General features: G+C 38.5%; 1 protein-coding gene and 1 long non-coding RNA gene across 4 annotated transcripts in view; one reads left to right on the top strand and one right to left on the bottom strand.

Annotated features, from left to right (window-relative positions):
- The window catches only part of LOC106629262 (uncharacterized), a 71,857-nt gene extending 65,448 nt beyond the window's left edge, over window positions 1–6,409 (top strand). The window contains exon 5 of the long non-coding RNA XR_012581979.1: window positions 3,189–6,409. This is a non-coding gene — a long non-coding RNA (uncharacterized LOC106629262). The remainder of the gene's footprint in view (window positions 1–3,188) is intronic.
- The window catches only part of LOC102061715 (sodium channel protein type 2 subunit alpha), a 69,301-nt gene extending 49,430 nt beyond the window's left edge, over window positions 1–19,871 (bottom strand). Inside the window, exons 1-3 of one of the 3 annotated variants that reach the window (XM_074548560.1) lie at window positions 19,496–19,871; window positions 15,278–15,392; window positions 1,155–1,478 (exon numbers count right to left, since the gene is read on the bottom strand). In XM_074548560.1, coding sequence (XP_074404661.1) covers window positions 1,155–1,427 — 273 coding nt within the window. In that variant the 5' untranslated portion in view covers window positions 1,428–1,478; window positions 15,278–15,392; window positions 19,496–19,871. The remainder of the gene's footprint in view (window positions 1–1,154; window positions 1,479–15,277; window positions 15,393–19,495) is intronic. The other 2 variants (XR_012581978.1, XM_074548561.1) reach the window with 2 other exon arrangements.
- Between the last annotated feature and the right edge of the window lie 1,044 nt (window positions 19,872–20,915).

Genomic DNA, 20,915 nt, shown 5'->3' with positions numbered 1-20,915 from the left:
TTAAATAGGAGACACAATGAAATGTTCATCTAATGAAATTTTAATTCAATCTACATTTAATGATTATTCTCCCAAAATCTATAATCTGGAAATCAGCAGATTATAACACTGAATATTTCTGTTTTCCAATGACATTTAACTATAAAAGACACAGGTCATTTGTCAATAGTGTTTGTGAAGTTAAGAGAACAAAAACTAAAACAACTAAAAAATCTGCATGATTATTAGTCTTCAACATTTTATACTAGAAAAAAACTGCTTTAATTAGGTTGTTATTACTGATATAATACAGCTCTTTTGTTAAATTCTTATCTTGCAAGACACTATTTTGTTGATTATTGAGTACTCAATTTCAAAAACCTGTTCTATGGTTTTAATTCAACAAGCCTTTTATTTATTACACAATAAAACAGCCACTTGATGCTTATTTTTTTACTGCCTTTTTAATGTAAACTCAGTTTTATATTCCTTCTTGACATCATTTCACTTCACATGCATATATAAAAATAACTTTCCTTCATCTGCACTTGCCAAAGTAAACACCTTGCTCTTTTCTTCCTTTTTATCAGTATATCTATAAATGAAACTGAATCAGTATATATCAATTTAGATTTTGTCTTTGCCTGTAACAGAGATCCAATACTGAAACACAAAAACTGGTTTAGTCTTTAATTTTTTTTTTTTAATTTTGTAAAACAAATATTTTTATGATATTTTCAGGAATGTTTGACAGTGATTGTTCTGTCATAAGACTGAATGAGGATTTTGTCTAAACATGTCTGTAATAAACTAAATCTCAGGCATCATGTTTCTTACAAAAACCCAGAGAGCAGCCACAGAGATGGAAAGTTTTCAAATGGTTCAGCATTAAATCAGATCTGCAGAGATTACAGGACATTTAAAATAAAATCCATTAACTAAAATACCATAATATGAGACATTAAAAGAAAAGTGTCTTTTCTTTTCTCTTTTTAAAAAGCACAACTTTACCAAGAGTTACAGTTGTCTTTATAGAGAAATCAAAATAACTAACATGATAGCACCTACTGCATAATACTTCCAACCAGTGCCTCTGACCAACTCCCCAGTAGAGCATTTATCAGGTTATAGTAAAACAGGAGTATCTAATTACATTCTTAGTACAAAACACTTACTTTTTTATTGATGTAATATGGGTCCAGGTCCTCCAGGGGTTCACACACCATTCCTGGAGGAATATCACCATAAATAAATGGCAGTGTCTTTCCTGCCTCTAAGTCATTATTTGGCCCTAGGTGATCTGCTTCATGACCAGCATCATCTGCAGGCTCCTCTTGGTGGCAATGAAATTTTTCATCAGCAATACGTTTTTCAATGGCTGCAAGAGATTCTTCAGTGAAATAGAAGAAGCTGTCAGGTCCTGGTGGTACCAGCATTGCCTGCGCCATCTTCTCATTCTGCAAATTTTAAATGCTTTTAGGCTCTTGTATAAGAAGATCCTAGGAGGACATGTAGGAGAAAGAAAGAAAAAACAGAAGATCACACCACCAACAAAATCCCCAAACAGAAGCTTTTGGCATAGTCAGAATCTGCCTCTTTTCTCTTTATAAAGCCCTGTAGCAAGAAATATTTCAATTAACAGTCAGATATTTAATAGAAAAGTAGCTACCCTAGGCAAAGAGATAGAAGTTAAGAAGTAAAGAAAAAAAGAAAAAAGAGATCAAATTCTCTTACAGTTTGTCAACTCAGGTTAATATCTCACAACAAAAGAAGAAGAAGAAAAAAATCTAACTTTCCCTGGCCTAACATTAAGTTACATTATTGTGAAAAAGTAGAAAGTGTTTCAGCACAGCTAATTATTGCAGTCAATGGTCACAACCTCTACCACACAGATCTATGCATTTTTGGCACAACATCTTAAAAAATCTTGCATTTATATTACAAAAGTAGAAAGAAAAAACATGCTATTTTTATTACTGTCAATTTCTTATGGCAACATTGCTCCATCTGGTGGCTTGTACTATGACTGCCAAACAAATGTTTATATTATACTATCAGGTACTACACAAACACATTCTATCTATAAAGCCATATTCACAGGCAGAAAGCAACTGGCCTGAAATTCAGTCTTTCCCTTTTAGGCTTTCTGATTCATATCTACCTGATTTTTAGCTGTAACTTTGATAGTGCTATCCCACTGTAATTAAGGAAGTTATGATGGATGAAGTGTTTTAGATTTTTACAAAAAGCACAGCACAATCAAAAGTAAAGTACTCTCTTTGAGACCAAGGTTATTTTCAAAGTACTTAAAAATAAGAAATTCATTAAATTCATTAATTGATCATTTCTTTCTAGGTTATATTTTCCACAGTGAGTGTACAGTTAGCACCTAAGGGTGCAGTATCTTCAGAATAAACCAATTTTTTTGAACAGACACAAGATGGAGTCCAGTCCCACTTGCTGACAGTCATTAAGTGTTGTGGCCTTTGTCAACACAACATTGTGGTGAGTTGACCTTGGCTGGCTGCTCTCCCACTCACGCTCCACAAAAGGAACTGCACAGGGGAGAATGAAGTGAAAAACCCCAGGTATTAAAATAAAGACAAGCAGATCATTTACAAATTACTCTAATGGGCAAAACAGACTCACTTCAGGAAAAATAACTTACTGCCAATTAAAACAGAATTGGAAGGTAAAAAACATAAATCCTAGAAGAATTTTCCCTCTGCCTCCTTGCTCCAACAGTGTGAACTTCACTGTTACACTCAACTCCTACACCTCCATCCCCAACAACAGGCATGAGGAGGGTGGGGAATGGGGCTGGCATCAGATCATTGCTGTTCTTTGCCACTCCTTCCTCCTGTTTTTCCCTTGGTCCATCATGTGTCCCTCACACAGGCTGTGAAGCTTTGGGATAAAGTTGCTCCAGCGTGGCCTTTGCAGTGCCTCTCCCTGAAGGAACATTCACTTTCTCCAGGCTGGAGTCCCCCAGGGCTGCAGGCTGGGTATCTGCTCTGGCACTGTCCTCCCCTATGGACTGCAGGGAAACCCCTGCTGCAGCACGGCCTGTTCCACAGCTTCCAGGGAGCTTCTGGAACCTGCAGCCCTCCTTGCACTCCTGTTTCCCTGGCCCTGGAGGCAGAGCTGTTTCTCACAGCCTCTCACAGAGTGCTCCTCACACTGACCTGTGCCATTTTGCTCTTTTCCAGGTGTGTTTTCCCATCCTGCCTGAGCTGGGCACAGGGCAGCCCTGGGCTCTCCACTCAGGGCCTGCCTGGCAGCCCTGAAACACCACGGCCACTGCTCGGAGTCACCACAGGCCTCAGTGTCAAAAACACAGGCCTCACTGGAAAAAACTTAAAACAGATTGAGGTGATGGCAAATGCTATAGGTTCCTGCCACCACAAAAGCCACAGAGTGAGCCCGTTCTCCTGACCCCAGTGTGTGCAGGGAAGATGCACTGAGAAGGAAAAATACTGATGGAAAATACTGATGGCAGACTTTTTCAGGAAGTCTAACAGCTCCAAAGTCAAATAACCCATGACACAGCAAATCCCAGATAGCTGCCTCTTCTATGCCAACTTAATGCCTCTTCTAGGTCAACTTAATGTTAGTTGAGGAAATTATCTATTTCTAACAATTTTACAGCACGAATTGCCATGGACAGACGGACAACCCATGATGCAAGCCATCTCCTCTTCAAAATTAGTCAGTTGAGGTTATGGACAGGCTTCAAATCCCTGCTTTTTCAGCTGAGCCACAACAGGTTCCAAGGCTTTGGCACATACCACAATAGACACAAAAAGAGTGGGGGGGCTCTTTATACTGACTACTAAAGAGGTGAGAAATTTCCTTATAAATAATTATAGAAATCAGACATTTTTTATGTCACCTGCTAAGCACTTTAAGAAAACAAAGACAGTTTTTTCCTCTGGAAAAGAAAGCCTGAGAACGCCAAGTCTTTCCTTATCTATTTAAAAATGCCTCATCTCACCTGTTCCATCTTAAAGCGATTCACCATTTTCAAATGCAGGATTTGACTGTTGTTTAGCCTTTTGGGGCAAATTGTTCTCAAATCCTTAGCACCAGTGAACCTGAAGATCTGACCAGTCCTAGTTGGACTGAGAACCAGCTGTGTCCCAAAAGGTACTTTTCCTTTAGAAGCTACTTTTCCTTTACTGGCTCTAAACCTTCACCAGCAAAAAGGGAGAGAGATCTGTCTTCCAAAGAAGAACACCAGGATCTCTTTCCTTCAGCTTAATTTTCACCTAAGAACTAAGGTAACACAAATATTACTTGGTACCTTTAGGTCATTTATTTAGCTTACAATTCTGGGTTTGTTTTTTGTTTTATAAAATTGAGGGGTAGGTAATATCTGCTTCTTCATTTGTAAGCTGAAAATTCAGGAAAATAATTTCATTAGTGCAAGCAGCTGAGTCTTTATAATTTTTTTTTTTGAAGTCAAGGAAAGTTCCTACTAGTAGGGGCTTCCTCCTACAACAAGGTGGTAGCAGTATTAACTTAAAGTAGTATGTTTTTCCTAAAAAAAAAAGTCTGTAACATATAGGAATGAATTTTTTATACCAGTATTACATGTATTGTAACAGATTCTGAGGACAGCACTTGTAGTAAAATTTGTATTTCATGAATGATGCAAAGAGTTAATGCCATTGTAAGTAGTCCACACACACTCAGTTATTATCTAAACTGGTTAAATGGTTGCACAAAGTCTTTTAGAGGCTGAAGAGACAAAAAAGCAAGATCGACAGCTATTAGACCAATTTCTACCTTATAACCAAAGAGAACAGGAGCTTTACAAATGGTGCTGCCCTGTCACAGGAATGGTGCTCTTTACAGGCTGAATAAAATACAAGCTTTTCAGCACAGCTTCACACCACTGACCAGTCTACTATGCCTATGAACAAGTAGGAGTACACTTGGCAGTCTAAGAAATACTTAAGCAACTTTGTGTTTCAGTGATTATCTTCAGAAGCAAACATGTCAACAACCAAAACCAACCAACAAAACAAAACAAAACAAAAAAAAAAAAAAAAAGAAAAAAAGGGAGATACTGGATGAGAATGTAAATATATAACGTAACATTCAGCTAGTCTTTTAGAGGACCTTTAGATGGATAAAGATTCTACAAAACTTGAAAAACAGTCTTCTAGTCAATGTTAGGAATATAGACTTGGAAAGTGATGAATGTGATGCCCACAGAAACTACTCAAATCAAACATATACTTGAAAATGTCACTAACTGTCATGTCTGTCTATGCATTTTGTCTAAATTTACTCTTTAAAGGTTTATAATGCGTAAAACTAAAAGTTCATGACTGTTCATTTTAGCAAATACCACTACAGCCTTATGGCAGTTTCATTGCAGTGGTTATCAGAATGAAAGCCAACCCTTCCCCTTGCATGTTCATATTCTCCTGGTTTATTCAGCAAGGCTGAAGTGGGACCCTCAGGGCTGAGATGAACTCCAGCATTTCTCTCTAGAGACACCACAGCCAATGTCTGCAGCACAATTCCCAATGTTAACACTAAACACAAAAAAAGTTATTTTCCACTACATGACAATCTGTTCTGTGAATGCCTCATTCTAGCAGCCTAATCACAGCCCATGCTTGGAAAAAAACCCCACACCTATTAAATGCTTCTTGAGTTTCAGTTCAGTGACTAGTTCCTTTTCATGGCTTTCTTAAAGTACTGCAAATACATAAATGTTGTAGCACTGTTGAAGAAAGTGATGCTGCTTATACTGTTATCTCATGAAAATCACTTTACCCAATAAAGAAATGGAATGAAAAAGAAAAAACAGACAAAGCAGGATGGATTGGTTTAATGACTTAAATGTGTCTCTTTCCTGCAATTTTGACAGCATTCATATTACAAACTAAGGCAAAAACCATCAAATCAGAAAACCATATTTAATGTGAATCCTGAAGAAACTGTTACCCTTCCATCCAAAAATCCCACAAAGGTCCTTTTGAAAGCCCAATATTAAAAAAACCAACATCAATTAAAAAAAAAACCCAACACATAAATCCCCATTTTCTCAGCTTACTGTTAAAAAACAGGCTTCTAATCTTTCATGGCTACATTGTGCATGTGAGGCTGATTGGAGACTGTCCATCAAGCAGGACAGAAAATTCAAATTGCAAATGAAAGATTACAGGAAACAGCTAAAAACCACAGACTCTGTAGCAGCATGGTACTAGGAGGAAGCTCCTGGGGCAGGAATGAGCCAGTTAAAAACCTGATACTAATATTAACATAAATATATTCTTATGGAATATGGTTGAGTGAGCAAGAAAAATTTTTAAAATATCTTTTAGAAAATATTCTTAATACATTTACAAAGAAAAGCATCAAGGTCATTTAGATCAAGTCAGGAGTTTTAAGCTTGTGTCCAGGATATTAAAAAAAGCACAAATTTATAGTTTTTATTGCTTCCATATATATAAAAAATTAATATATATATATATGTATTTATTTCTATAATTACTTTTAATATTTGCAAAAATAATGGTCAAGCTTAAAACCTAACCAGCCAGCAACAAGCCCTCAATACTTACAAAATGTGTTTCTCTAATGCAGCATTTTTATCTTAACATTCTTCAAATGCAGAAATAGGACATCTGCTCTTCCTTCTATATATTCTACAACATAATGACCATTTTTTTACAGTATTGTTTCCAATGTTCTCTCTGCTATGGTATATTTCATAGTGTTGTTTGAGTAACTTGAATCAAGTTTTCAGTGTACTAAAGAAACCATACTACTGAAATTACTATGCCTCAAAAAACATCTTAGCCTCACATGTATTGAAATTTCATTAAAAATAAGGCAGTCAGGTAAAGATGTTCAGTGAATTTCACTTAGGCAAGTGATCAAATCTGACCAGTCATAAACAAATTTACAGATTTTTTTTTTCACTATGCTCTTTTTTGTGCATTTCTGTATATTAAAAAAAATGTGGTTTTTTCCATGGACATTTAATTCTACTATACAAATTAAGACTTACTCTATTAACTAATATAATGTCATTGAGCAATGATGCAGCCTTCAATTTCTACAGAAAATAAGCTGGGTTCATTACTGCTACGTCAATTGCACAATTGTGTGAAATTCACAATCTGTGACTGCAAAACATGCAGGAGGCTATAAGACAAATCCAGAAAATTCTTAGGACGGTAGTTTAATCTAGAAAGCATCTGCTCCTAAACATCAATAAGAACTAAAAGGTTTCTGAATTATTTATTGCTTTGAGACTGAATAGATTAGACCTATGCTATATTTCACCCCTGGTGCTTCTCAACAAAAGACTGTGCTAATGCAATAGCACTAAGTGGGAGAGCTGATTTTTAAGGAAAATTTTTACCATGTCACTCTTTTGTCTGTAAGTCACTTCATTCTCTATACCTTGTCCATGAAAATAATTTTAAAACCAAAGTAAATGCTTATGGAGGACAAAATTAATTTCTGTTCAGTTTAATGGATTCTACTCCTTATATGAAAATTGCCTTACATGACCTCTAATTCTTCCAAAAGTATTCTAAACTAGATATTTTCGATTCGATAGCCTCTGATTTCAATTTATGAACTTATGGTAATACACGGAAGACATAAAAAATATTAATATTGCAGGAATGAAAAATGCTTAAAAGATACAGGATGCTACAGCTGATCTTCAAAAATAAGAATTCTCTAATATAAACCCATTTTTAGAATCTGCAGCCACTTAGAGACAGATCTAAAGTTTGTCTTTCCTTTATGTCAGAAAATGCATTAATTTGGTGCAGATCTAGGAAATTCAGTCCTCACAAACAAGCAATTCAATCCCCATGTATCAAGCAGCCACTTTGGAACAGAGCCAATACACAGCAAATAAAAAACCATAAGAGATTTTACTACTGGCAAGGCATGGAAGAACTGTGAAAAACATGCTACATTGCCACAAATGTGATATGCACACACGATATTTCTGTTAGTTGCATGACTACTTGGACATTTTTCCAGAGCAGAGGAACACTGCTCAAAACATCAAGACCCTGCTTCTGGTTAGGTCCAAATAAGTCATGTAGCCAACTCTCTGCATAATAAGCCTAATTTAAAGCTTCCTCAGTCTGTTAACTCCTCTTACAATCCAAAGACAAGTTTATATCAGATTTGTCCCCACACTAAGGCTGTTATTCATTTCAATAGCCCATCAGTGCTTCTTGCTTTGGTGTATTTATAATAAAAAATCTTCTCAGAATTTTCATTTGGTGACATCAGCTCAGTGAACCTACTGATGTCAAATCTTCTCCCTCAAATTTTTGAATACTTTTTTTTCCATTTGGCAAATAGGAGAACACAGGAAAAAAGAATGTGGGGGGGGATGAGGGGCCGGGGGAGGTAGAAAGCAACTCTCCCACCAAAGTAAACACACAGAATGGGAAAACTGGCTGCAGAATGTAAAAGAGATAAAGCAAGGAGTACAGCCAGACCTCTTTCCATTCCTCTTCCTGGCCAGACAGGCTCCCTATATCTCATTTAATGGCCTCATTAGTGTAATCTGAGTCTACTTTCTGTGCTGGTCTGATTTCCTAGAAAGACTCAGCTACTGCTCTGCAAATGGATACAGGCTGGGATGATTGGTAAAACCTGGCTCAGTTTATAGCAATGTGGGGGCAAAATTCCCACATCCATTCTAGGGCTTCCTGCAAACACACCAAAAGGGGAAAATGGCATCAGCATACATCAACACAGAGATTTATGGTAGAATGTTCTTGAAAAGGTTCACCTGTTAAGCTCAAAAAGAATTTTGCTCCTTCCAGTATATGACTGAATTTTTGTATGTATCAGAAAAAATTGTTTACTAATGACATCTATTAAAAAAGCCACAGAAGCAGAATAAGCCTATAAAACTGAAATGAGAGTTCAATACCAATTACTCTGTTTTTCAAAAGCCTGAAACACAATGCTCTGTTAGTACAAGAGAATTTCAGGCTGTCAGCCTGACTGACAAAGTTCACCATCTGCTTCCCAATGAACATGAGAGCATGAGAAGGAAAGCAAGAATATGCTAGAATACTTGACACCATGGTGGCATTCAAAGGTGCATTCGTTCATTTTTTGGTTGATTTGGTTTTTGTTTTAGTGGAGATTCACTTATTTATAAAGAAAAGCTTTTTTAGTGCCGATTGCCATGTGCTCTGGGATGACTCTACTTGAGCAGGGAGGTTGGACATGATGACCCACTGTGGTCCCTTCCAACCTGATCTATTCTGTGATTCTGTGACAGGGTGCAGTATATACAGTGGCACTAGCATCACTCCAAAATATCTCATTCCTGTGGACAGAACTTTTAAATGGAAGGCTTTGTCACAGAAGGAAGCTTCTCTTACATGTCTGCTTTGGTCCTTACCTCCTGTGACTTGTGTTCCATAGAATGTTACTGGTTTGTACCTTGTTACTTGTCCTCTACATATTCTGTCCTAACTAATTCAATTTATATGGCAGATTAATACTAAAAACTCAAATTATTCAAACTTCACTTAATATTAAAATTTCACTTACTGTACATTTCCATGAGTTTACAAAAACCACTGTTTTTTATAAATATGAAAACTAATGTAAGAGCATGTCTTCTCTTGGACACATTAGCTGTGGAATAGCCACAGAATAACCATCAAGCAAAGGTGCCAGGAGGGTACAGACAAATCAAAGTGTTTTGGAGAGCCAAAGAAACTCCTCTAGCTGAAGCAGAAAATATATACACAAAATATGTACATGTTAATAGCACTGGAGGAAATTGCAGAACACGTAAAATTACAAATAGCACAGCACTTAGAGTACATAACAGAATTAGGGGAAGCACTGATAGCCTTTTTCCTCATGCCAACTTCATCCCAAAAAAACCCCAAACAAACCAGGCACCCTCATCATCATCATCCTCATTTTAAGTGTTAACCAAACTAAATCCACAACTATGCCAGGGGCTGAACTAAAGAGCTAGAAAGCATTTCCTTTGGTTTTTCCTCCATGTTCTAACAATCAGAACTAGTTTAATACAGAATTGCTTCCTATCACAAGTAATAGAGAAATGGAAAAGAGATTCTGAAAGAAACTGGAGAACAGGTTACTTGAATTTAAAGTGTTAGAAAGTATCAAGGTAAAACTAGTTTGATAAACACAGGCCTCTTTCACAAACAAATAAGCCCTGGATTTATTACACTGTCTGTTCTGCTCAGTTGTGTTCAGGGATGTAATTATTTTTAAAAGGAAATTTTTTCTTATGAGCACTGATTTTTTCCTATAAACAATGGTAATTCTCTTAGTCTTTATCAGTCATTTTCAGACATTCATGTGATCATAAGCCAGAACAAAGGAACTTCAAGGCAAATCTGGCAGTGGTTTTCTCTGGGGCTTGAATCCAAAAGTCTTAACATTTTCTGAAGTATTTGTCCTCCTTAATTCCCTTTTATTCTTGGCTTTATATTGTGAGACAGGTCTGCATTCAAATGTATCTGACATTACATCCAGTTGGCAAGAATTCAACAGGAGACTTTCTCATACAAAACCCTCACCACTGGAGACTAAAGGACAGCTGGAAACACATCTCATGTTTTCATTTACTTCCCATATTTACTTGCTTTTGAAAATTACTCCTGTTCTATATTGTGTAAACAAAAATTATGGACAAGAAAATGAACTGGATTAGATTAAGCTATTATAAAAAACAAACAAACAAACAAACAAAACCAAGTTATTGCTACTCTTGTGCCTGCAGAGGAAATGATGAATAAATAAACAGATATGACAGTATGCTCCAAAAGAAAACAAAACCTGCTGAATGAAAAAGGGAAGAAAATTCTGAAATACTAATCTAAGTTCATAATTGTTTTTTTCCCCACTGAACATGTTTTACCCTTTTTTCCCCACTGAACATGTTCTACCTTCTGCATTTAAATTTAGATTTTCAAAATTAAGACTGCACTGGCTGATACCAACTGCCAGCTGAAAAATGAACAAGAGGCAGCAGTAAAACACTATATCACACTGGATTATTGAAAAATACTGAAATATTGACAATTATTAATGAAGTATTACCGTTAATAATACTAGAATCTAGCCAGGGAAATACATTTTACAACCAATTTACCTGATTGAAAATCCATTTTAAAGGATTTCACTGCTTGTACAATGAGAAGTAACATCCAGCAATTAAGTATAAAAGATTCTTGAAGATCAGAAAGAAAAGGATAGACTTCTATGACCTTTTTCATTATAATCTTTAGACAAAGAAAAATGCAGTGTTCTGGTTCAATCTCCTCTTCTGGTCACTAACAACATACTGAACAATTGAAAAAAAATTCTTTTTCACCTCAGGTTAGAATGCCAGATATCCATATTTTCCTGAAGCATGCTTAAAAACTCAGTGATTAAATATAAGGAGACAAAGTTGGTAGTTTTATTGCCCTAGGTTTTGTAAATTGTGAAATATTCAAATTGCTTGCAATCATTTTATTAGCAGCATACCTATATTAAAAAAATCTGCCAAGTTCACACTGCCTTATCAGGGCGTGCCACTTGGTAAAAGAAAAAGAACTGCATAGAAAAGTGTCAGCCAGTAATAATTATTCTGAAGTCACAGAACCATCTACTGGCTTGGAATCACCTGCCTTGAATGCAGTGATTGATAACCCTTCTGAACAAACCCACCTGGACCTGGGGGTGGTTCAGCACATCAGGCTGGACAGGGCTTTGAGCGGCCTGATGGGGTGGGAGATGTCCCTGCGTGCCCTTGATGCCAGGCCTGGCCCTGTCCCCAGCACAGAGAGCTAAAAACCCTTCTGACCAGCAAAGGCCCCACCTCCCACCATGAAAGCACTTGCTGAGAGTCTCACTTTTGTTACTACTGCAAGATCAGCACAGGGAACGTCCAAAGATGGCCTGATAGTCATCAGTGTTTGTTCATCATAAAATCTAGAGGCATTAGGAATCCTTTCAGAAATGACACTTGATAATCATTTGCTTTGCACAAAAAAGCACCAGATGAATATCTGGTGGCATCTACAGGCAGATGTTTGAAAATTTACCTACAGCAACAGTGACTAGGAGTAGTCATGAGCTTATAGGGGATAGAGTGTAAGAGCACTCCCTCCCTCACTAGCCCCAAAAACCCATAAAACCCAACCAAAACTAACTCTAATCTTGTTCCTCTCTGTAGGCACTCAACTTTTCTTAACACATGTGCCATAGTACACAGTCCCCTGTAACAAGGGAATCTTCACCTGAACTGCAGTGATTATTTATATTGTTGTTGTGAAACATAAAACAGAATTGCAAGGCATTCACAGAAAACAGTCATTAGAAGAGCAGGATCTAAAGTGCAGCAGTTTGTTTTTAGAAAGTAATTTTCTTTTTTTTTTTTTTACATAATATGCTGCCATTTTTTATTTCAGACAAATGGAAAACAGCTGTTTCAGTCCAGACCACCAGAGCCACTGTACTTTGTCAGCACTGTGGAATGACATTCAATTTCAAAACCTTCTGTGTTTCTTCCTTCCCAGTCATAGAGTAGGAATCAATAATTTAATCAAGTATTCATCAGGAGAGGGGAATATCCTATTAGTTAGTGCCTGCATTCCTTCCCCCTCACTTCTCTGCATCACTTAGATTTCCAGAAGAGTACATCAGTCTTTTTAGCTTAGCCAAAACCAAAGCTCTATGAGTTTAAGAAAAAAAGAGTGTCTGCAAACCCATGTACAACTTTCTAAAGCTAGAAGTGAATACATACCCATTATAAACATAAGGTTAAAACTTTTTAAAAAGAGCCAGGAAATTCACAATGTGAAAGAAACTGAGGAAAGGCATTAAAACACCATTTTTGGAAAAACAGTTACTAGAGACTTCTTCAACTAAACACCCATCTCTATCTAAAAGATCCCAGCAAGCACATATCACCATCACCGTGATGCAAAAACCGTGAAAAAGGATTTTGTGGCTAGTTGATTTGCTGGTAAACACATTTACATATCTTAAATTACTTGCAAAGTACTAAGCTACTGTCACTTGACACATTTGTCCAAAGATAGAAGGAACGTTGTCCTCAATCTGCCTGAGAACAGATTTTTAACAGAAAAACTTGAAGATCATACTTTTTTATTATTTTCTGAAGGCTGTAATTTTTTTTTTTTTCATCATTCATGAAGTAGTATCTTCACTACAAAGGAGAGAACTCTGATTGAATTTAGTGAAAGGACAAAGATATAACAAGATAAGAAAATAAAATATGCCTCTAGTGACCAGATGGAAGGAGAATGAAGGAAAGACAAAATAGGTGATCATGGCTATTAGGTGGTTGAGACAAAAGGCCTCTTCTTTCATTCAATTTATTTAATCTAATTAAAAAGATAGTCTTTAGTAGGTCACAGAAACCTCTATATAATATTGTCAAATATTATCTCTAAAACATTTTAAACCTCTTCTTGCCTATGAGAGTCTTTGTCTAACAAAAAGAACTGGTAATTGATATATCACTTGAAAGAGATAAGATTTAAATCCTTAAGATCATAAAATAAAATTATAATAAAAATTCTTATTGGTTTTATTTCCTTATAAATTCTTTAAAATCATGCAAGACATCACTCCAATTTTGAATTATGTTTTCCGACAAAAACTGAGGTTCATATTATTAATGAAGTGAATAACTTGAGAGTAAGTCAAGAGCTTTTTTTATAAAAAGACCTGTATAATCTTTTTAACAAGGGAAAAATGTATTAACTCCTTAAAAATACATCAGTTGACTTGTAAAAAGAAAACTAAGCTTCCAAGAAATAGGATCTGAATCCAAATGTAAGTTCATTAATGTAGTTTTCTTAACAGAAATGGTATACAACACAGAACTCAAATTTATCTAACACAGCAGTCCACTATGTCATGTATTTACATGCCTGGAAATCTCTTGTGGAGGCTCTGGAAGAAATCCAGGCTGTGTTGATCAAGGCTATTGTACCTAACAGGATTGCCTGCAGGGAGAGGTCAAGGTCTCTTACATCCTCTAGGACAGATCAGGAGATCAACAGAAGTTTGACACAACTCAGTACCACCACTGCTCTACACAAAAGCTGGAGTCCAAGTCTCAAAGCAGAAATACTCTAACAGAAAAGAAACTGTCTTTTGATTGGGATAGAAGGAAAAAAAAACAAACTACACTATGAAAACTAGTATGTCCTAGCTAGGAAGGGGCTCTAATCTTGGATGAGATTCCTCTGACTGCTGAACCTGAGGTGTTAATTGTCATAAAGACTTCTCAGATTTTGATGGATTTATATGGAAAGCAGTCACCTTCATGTTACCCTTAATATGAGGTGATTCCAAGTATGAAGTTCCTTTGTTTCCACTGGACCTTGTATGGACATGTTATCCTAAGTAGTGCCTTCATCTGTAACAAGTACCACCTCACTGTGCCAGTTGTTCCACCCCTCCTCTCTCCCTCCTCCTGTCCTGGTTGGCCTGTATGTAATCAAAGACAACCAACACTAGAAATACTCTGTCCAGTGATTCAGTTCTCAGATAATGACCCTCTCCTTCCCCAACCATCTAGGTAGGAAAAAACCTCAAAACCTTATAACACCCTGTGCACCAGATGAATAAATACAGAAAAACTTGTAGCAAATCAGAAGGTTTGGGGGTTTTTTTCAACAGAATGCTGCAAAGCCTTTATAAACAAATTGTAGATAAACACATTCTAAATGCTTCCTTCTGTCTCTTATTGTACCAATTAATCTGGCTATGCATCCTAAAAGCACTGAAGGTACTGCATATTTTAAAAAAAATTGATTTATTTAATTTCCTTTGATGTTCTCGTTTCAATGTAAACCTTGCTGTAAGAGAAGGGTTCCCAGACAGAATCAGGGTGGAGATACAAAAGCTGAGCCAGCACATAGAAACACACCCCTTGTTGAACACCCACAATCCCAAAGCTGAGCAAACGTGCAGCTTCCAGGCAGCAGGTCCCAGAGAAGCCACTGATGGATTAAGGGCAAAGAAGGACAGGTCCCTGCTAGGTGGCACACCTTCAAAATAAACAGCTCCTCTCTGGCTGGCCAGCTGCTCACAAGGCACATTTCTCATTATTATAAAGAATTTGCATGCTAGCTGAGCAGGCCAGATGGTTAAGAAGCATATTCACATTCATTATTTGGGTACTAGAAACAGAAAGCTCCTTCCTGGCTGCTGTTTGATCAAATATCAAACATTTCCTCTACACACGCAGCATGAGAACAGAACAAGTGGGTCTCACCTGGGAGGGAAATCAGTGCAGAGGGTGGAGGCAGCTGGGGGGGGGTACATCAGAAGGAAAGGGTGGCTATGGTAAGGGAGGTGAGGTGTGAAACAGTCAAGGATTACTAAAGGAACTGTGGAAAGAAAAGAAATACAGCAAAGACAGGAGGAAGGGAAAGATGCAGCCTTTATACAATCTGTAATAGCCTAACCCCTGGTATATAAGTTTTTTATACACAGTAAAAATAGTTTGGCAAAATACTTCCCAGGGATGTCGTAAATATTCTAAGACATATATTATACATTGAGGAAACCTGAAGATATAATAAGGAACACAGTAGGATTTCATATTTCACACTTAAGGCACAAACACCCCCACCTTATCAATGATACTGTTGCAAGGTAAATCAGTATCTATAAAAGCATTGTAAAGTTACATGCACTTTAAAATTAAATCAAAGTGAGTGTCAAGATTGTGCTTGTATTTGGTTATTTCTTCCCTGTAGTATATCACCACTGATTATCTACTCATTTTCATATCAGGATTATGTGTTCAGTGAATCACAGCTGTCCAGACACAAAGCCAAGCAGGGAGACAAACGCAAAGGGGTTGCCTGTTTTGTCCCAGAACTTGGTGAGGTCTTGGGAGCACCCAAGACAGAAAAAAACTACAGAAGACCTGCCAGGTCCTGCTTTGGGTGCAGCACAAATGGCACCATCTCTGCCTGCTGGCAAGCACCCGGGCACAGCACCAGTCCTGAGGGACCCCAGCACTGCCCAGCCCTGCGTGCACACAGGGGACAGCTGCTAGAGGACACTGCTCCAGCCCCTCTGCAGAGCAGGTAACACTGCAAGGACACACAGGGACACTTTAGGTTTCTTGGCACTCAGGCCCCACTCAGATATGGCAACTTCAAACAAGAATTTTACAGGATAACACTAGATAATGATTCTGCAAATGCATCATCTGAGAAAGCTGTAGTTTCAAGCTAAAGAAACCCCAGCCTAATCTATACATCGCTGGTTTCATCAACACAGTAAGAACCCAAGAATAAATTAAAACTTTAGATACAGAAGGGACTCCAATTTAATATATGTCACAAATACATTACAAAAGGGCACAAAAGAGGCTTGGTGGAGCATAACTGCTGAATTTCCTTACTTAACTTGTTGAATCGAATTTCACAGTGAGATTTTCAAAGAGAGCCCAGTCCTCACAGGAAACATGACAGAGCTTCTATGGAAATAACTGTATTAAATCTATCTTTTCACATATGAAAATATATTCAAATTTCTGTTGGGGGCAGGGGCCTTGTTTAGTACACAACAACTGCATCCAAAAAAATTTAATTTTTCTTTTAAACATCTGCTTCAATACCAAACTTCTAGAATGGATTCCTTCCACAACTTTAAGAAAACTATTTATACTGAACTTATTACCTCACACAGGAAAATGCAACCTGTACTTAAAAATTTGAGAAAGAGTTAGTTTCCTGTTAGACATCAACTAGTTAACACTGACAGAAACTTTTACAAGAGTAACAAGACAATTAATGGAAGATCTTCCCTGGTAGCAGACAGTGTGCTTTGAACACAATTGCTTCAACCAGTGCAATCACTCATTACTGAGGATGACTCAACCCTCTCTATGGAGCATGACATCTGTGATTATTATTGATAAATACATCCTTGTCCTGGGCTGAGTTTACAATTTATTTCAACAGGAAAGGAAAACATTTTTGAAGATTAAATTATACCAGTTCTGTCTCCATGTGTTCTGGATTATATGCACTTGTGCAGTCCCAAAGGACATGCTGCAAAATATAGTTAAATGAGGACACATATTCATGAAGGATTAGATCCAGGTACAGTATTTTCCTTTGGACTGGCTTAAGATGAAATGTATTTTACATGCTATCACCACTTATTAGAAGTGAGTATGTATTATCAAGAAATGAAATTTACTTATATGAAGGGCAAAAAACAACGTTTTTCAACATTACCTCAAAGCGTCATCCTTGCCTCAAATAAGAGAAACAAGTTTTATGATAAAATATTGAAGGCAAAAGCTGTCAATATCGATACTGCACTGCTGGTAATAAAACCTTAGGCTAACAAAATCTGTTTAAAAGCCCAGAAAATTGTTCATGTCTCATACTATTTATCTGCACTTAGTATTTCTTTTGATGTATGCAGTTTTAAAAGCAACAACCTGTTTTACCCACTTCCATTTCTCTCTGTTGAATTTCATCTGCAAACACCAAATAATATTTTAAATATGGAAAGGGCAATGTTTGCTTTTGTGTCTCTTAGGAGTAACATAAAATTATCAATGCCTAAGATTTACACAAAAATTGTATTTTCATCAAGTCTGCACTTGTATAAACTTTCACTAAATACACCTTTAGAGGGCCAGTTAAAAGACACAGTATTTTTAAATATAGATAAGAAGAAGAAAAAACCAAGAGCCTACATGAAACTATCCTCTTGAACTCCCAACAGAGAGAAAGGCAGGGATGGAGTGGGGCGAAGAGGTGGGTGACATCAAAGCCCTCGGAGTGCCAATGGCCAGCACGGCCCTTGGCAACTCTCGCAGCATCTTGTACACAGCTCTGACCCTCCCGACCCTCTGTGAGAGATGCACACCCAGAGCTCTGCTCCCACCCTGACACACCCTTCTTCCATCAGGAGCAGCCGAGCAGCCGCTGTGTCTCCCACAGGGGGATCAGCGCCAGGATGGATTCCTCCTGTTTGCCCACAGCAGCTGCGCTTGGCAGACAGCAACAACAACGCAGCTACTAATCCAGTTCTAACAAAAGTAAATTTTCAGTCCACTTAAAAGCTGAAAAACGTTTAGGCAAACATACAAATGACATGAAAATGGCAGTATCAGAACTGCCTTTCACTGCATATGAAAATTCTCACCTTAAACGGTGCTGTGGTGCTATGCATCAAATCGTAAACATGTCATACAGTAACACTAATTTTTGGGCCGGGGGGGTTGGTGGGTGCTTTTGGTTTGGTTTGGGGTTTTTGTTGATTGCTGGTTTTTTGAGGGTTTTTTTGTTGTTGTTTGTATGGAGGTTTTTGTTGTTAATAACTCATATGCTCAAGATCAACAAGTTCAACTGGGAAAAATAATATTAGATCTATCCTTCCACTACTTAATTTTTCTTTTTGCATCCCACTCAGACTAGAAGTTTGTTTATTTTAATCCAGAAACTATGAGATATATTTTGGTGAACAAAGAAACATGGAATACATCGGCGTCTTCAAGTTCAACAGCACAATCTGATTTTACAAGAGGGGGAAAGTGTACTGAAATTAATTGTTGTAACTAAAGGCTTTCTTTTTATAAATCACCTTACAGTTTCATGTAAGGATTATTCCCATCATTTGTTTCCCTATCAAGACTTTTTTTTTCTTGAGGCTGAAGCAGCGCCACTAACAGGAAGCACAAAGTGCACTTATTTATAAATGACTTCTCTTTGTATAAAAGTCATGACAAACCAATTTGGTTGAACGAAATAACTTTGCTGCACCTGAACTATAAGTTGGAATGCTAAAAGTTTAGAGTTAAAGAAACAGGCATGTAAGAAGGATTAATGCATTAATTTTCATTCTCTACAAGAATACCGAGCAGATAAGGCTGCCCGAGAGGAGATTCTGCTGTTCTTCCTGGCTTTCCCTGTTGCTCTCTCCTCTGTGCTTCTTCCATCTTTTCACAGATGTGGTCACCACTGCTTAGCAACCAAGGGGACATGATGACAGAGGAAAATCCTCCATCCAGAGCTCACCCTGCTCCACCTACAAAGCAGCAAGCTATCTTTCACAGCAAATTAGGAGAAATATGTTTTCTTTGTTACCGCAGAGGTACCCAGTGGGACCTCGTATGTAGCTTCATGTGAGACGAATTTTCTCTCCTTAGTGGATGCACAGGAGAGAACTTAAGCTGGAGGAGAATCTGAAACTTGTCGGTGAAAAAGCTCCCCAAATACTAATGCCAGGTAAATAAATACATAAGTAAATATAAGGAAAAGGAAAAAAAAAAAAAAAAGGAGAGAAAGCTCCGATACCGCGGGGATGGCAAAGAGAAAAGCGAAGACAAGAGACTTAGCCGAGCACCCCACCTACTTCTACTCAAGTGCTCCAGCCCACCTCCAGGGAGAGCCCAGGCAGCTTAGACCCAAGTCCGGGCAAGACCCCCGCCAACGCGCCGGCGGAACGCCGCACTCACCTCTCCCATGCCACAGGTAGGTGCGGTCCGGGCGCCGCCGCCCCGCTCCGAGTGCCGCCCGCTCCGCTCCGGGCTCCGCCGGCTCCGGGCAGCCCCGCCCGGCCCCGCCGCCAGCGCCGCAGCGCCCCCTCGCGGAGCCTGCGGGCGAAGCCGCTGCCGACGGGCAGACAGAAACGTGAGGGCTGGACAGCGCCTTCCCTCCAGGAGGCCATCCCCAGCCGCCCGCCCCGACCTGCAGTCCCACGAGGAGTCGGAGCGGGCTCTGACCGCCGCCAGGGACAGGCGGGAGCCGGCCCGGGGCGGGCCGATGGAGAGCGAGGGGCGGCCGCGTCCCCCGTTCCGGCCCGCAGCGCCTCCCGGCTGCTGCCTCTGCTGGCGCCCCCGCCGTGGCGGCGTGGGTCGGTTCCAGTAAGCGCACAGCCGCTCTTCCCTCTGCCATCCATTCGCGTCCAATGCTAAACGGGTTTCCGAGAGGAAATCATGGTGTCCTTGGCTGTAATACAAGGTAGTAACATAATACAATTTGCCTTATGAGCTTTTAAAAGCATTTACGTGTGTTTTTTTCTACTGATGACTACCTCTAATACCTTCTGAATCTCTCTCGGAAACCTGCAATAAAAAAACAAGCTGGTTTGCAGCTCAGTGAGAGAAGAGGTGTTTTATGTGACGCATTACTTAATGAAGTGTCTCAGAGGAGTTACGTTCTTGTTTAGACAATATGTCCCACTTGCTTCTGGATGTGGACAACAGACAATAATTCTGTGCAGGTTTTAGGAGAACATCAGCACCTGAAGAGCGCTAAGCATGAGAGCCACGGAGCATCATTTTCACAATGTGTATTTAAACCCCTCAGAGATGACCAGCTGCGACTAAAGTCACAGCTAAGCCTAAGTCAAAGTGCTTAGTCCCTCAGGTAAAATGCCAGCCTACCACTTTACCATAACTGCTTTCCAGCACTTTTCACAATCAGTGCTTCTATTCCTGACGGCCTCCTGCTGTGGCTTGGGCACATTGCATCGATTCTGTTGTTCCAATGTTCATAAAGCTTTGGTGCATCCTGAGGGCTGTATAAATAGGTCACAGCTGTAGGTTTTTTCTGTGGTCATATGGTAAAACCATTAAAATCACTGGAAATACCTTGAATTCCCCGCTGCTTGCAGGGCAGGGAAGGGAAAAACAAGATAGTTTTGTCAAGAAAGTATGAAAATTCCATATATACCATATCTGTCCAAACAGAATGCCAATTCTGTAATACCAATTGTTCTTCCAATCTTTAGAAATAAATCTTCACCTCCTTGAGAAAAATAAATTATCAAAACTCACAAGCATATTTGAAAATATTCTTGTGTGATCTGACTTCTGTGCTCATGTTTTCTCACCCAAAATCTCGCTTTTCTTGATGTAGCATTAACATGCCATG

The sequence above is a fragment of the Zonotrichia albicollis genome, chromosome 10 (assembly GCF_047830755.1).
Source record: "Zonotrichia albicollis isolate bZonAlb1 chromosome 10, bZonAlb1.hap1, whole genome shotgun sequence".
NCBI lineage: Eukaryota > Metazoa > Chordata > Aves > Passeriformes > Passerellidae > Zonotrichia > Zonotrichia albicollis.
The sequence above is the reverse complement of the archived record's forward strand: the minus strand, read 5'-3'. Positions and strand labels throughout refer to the sequence as shown.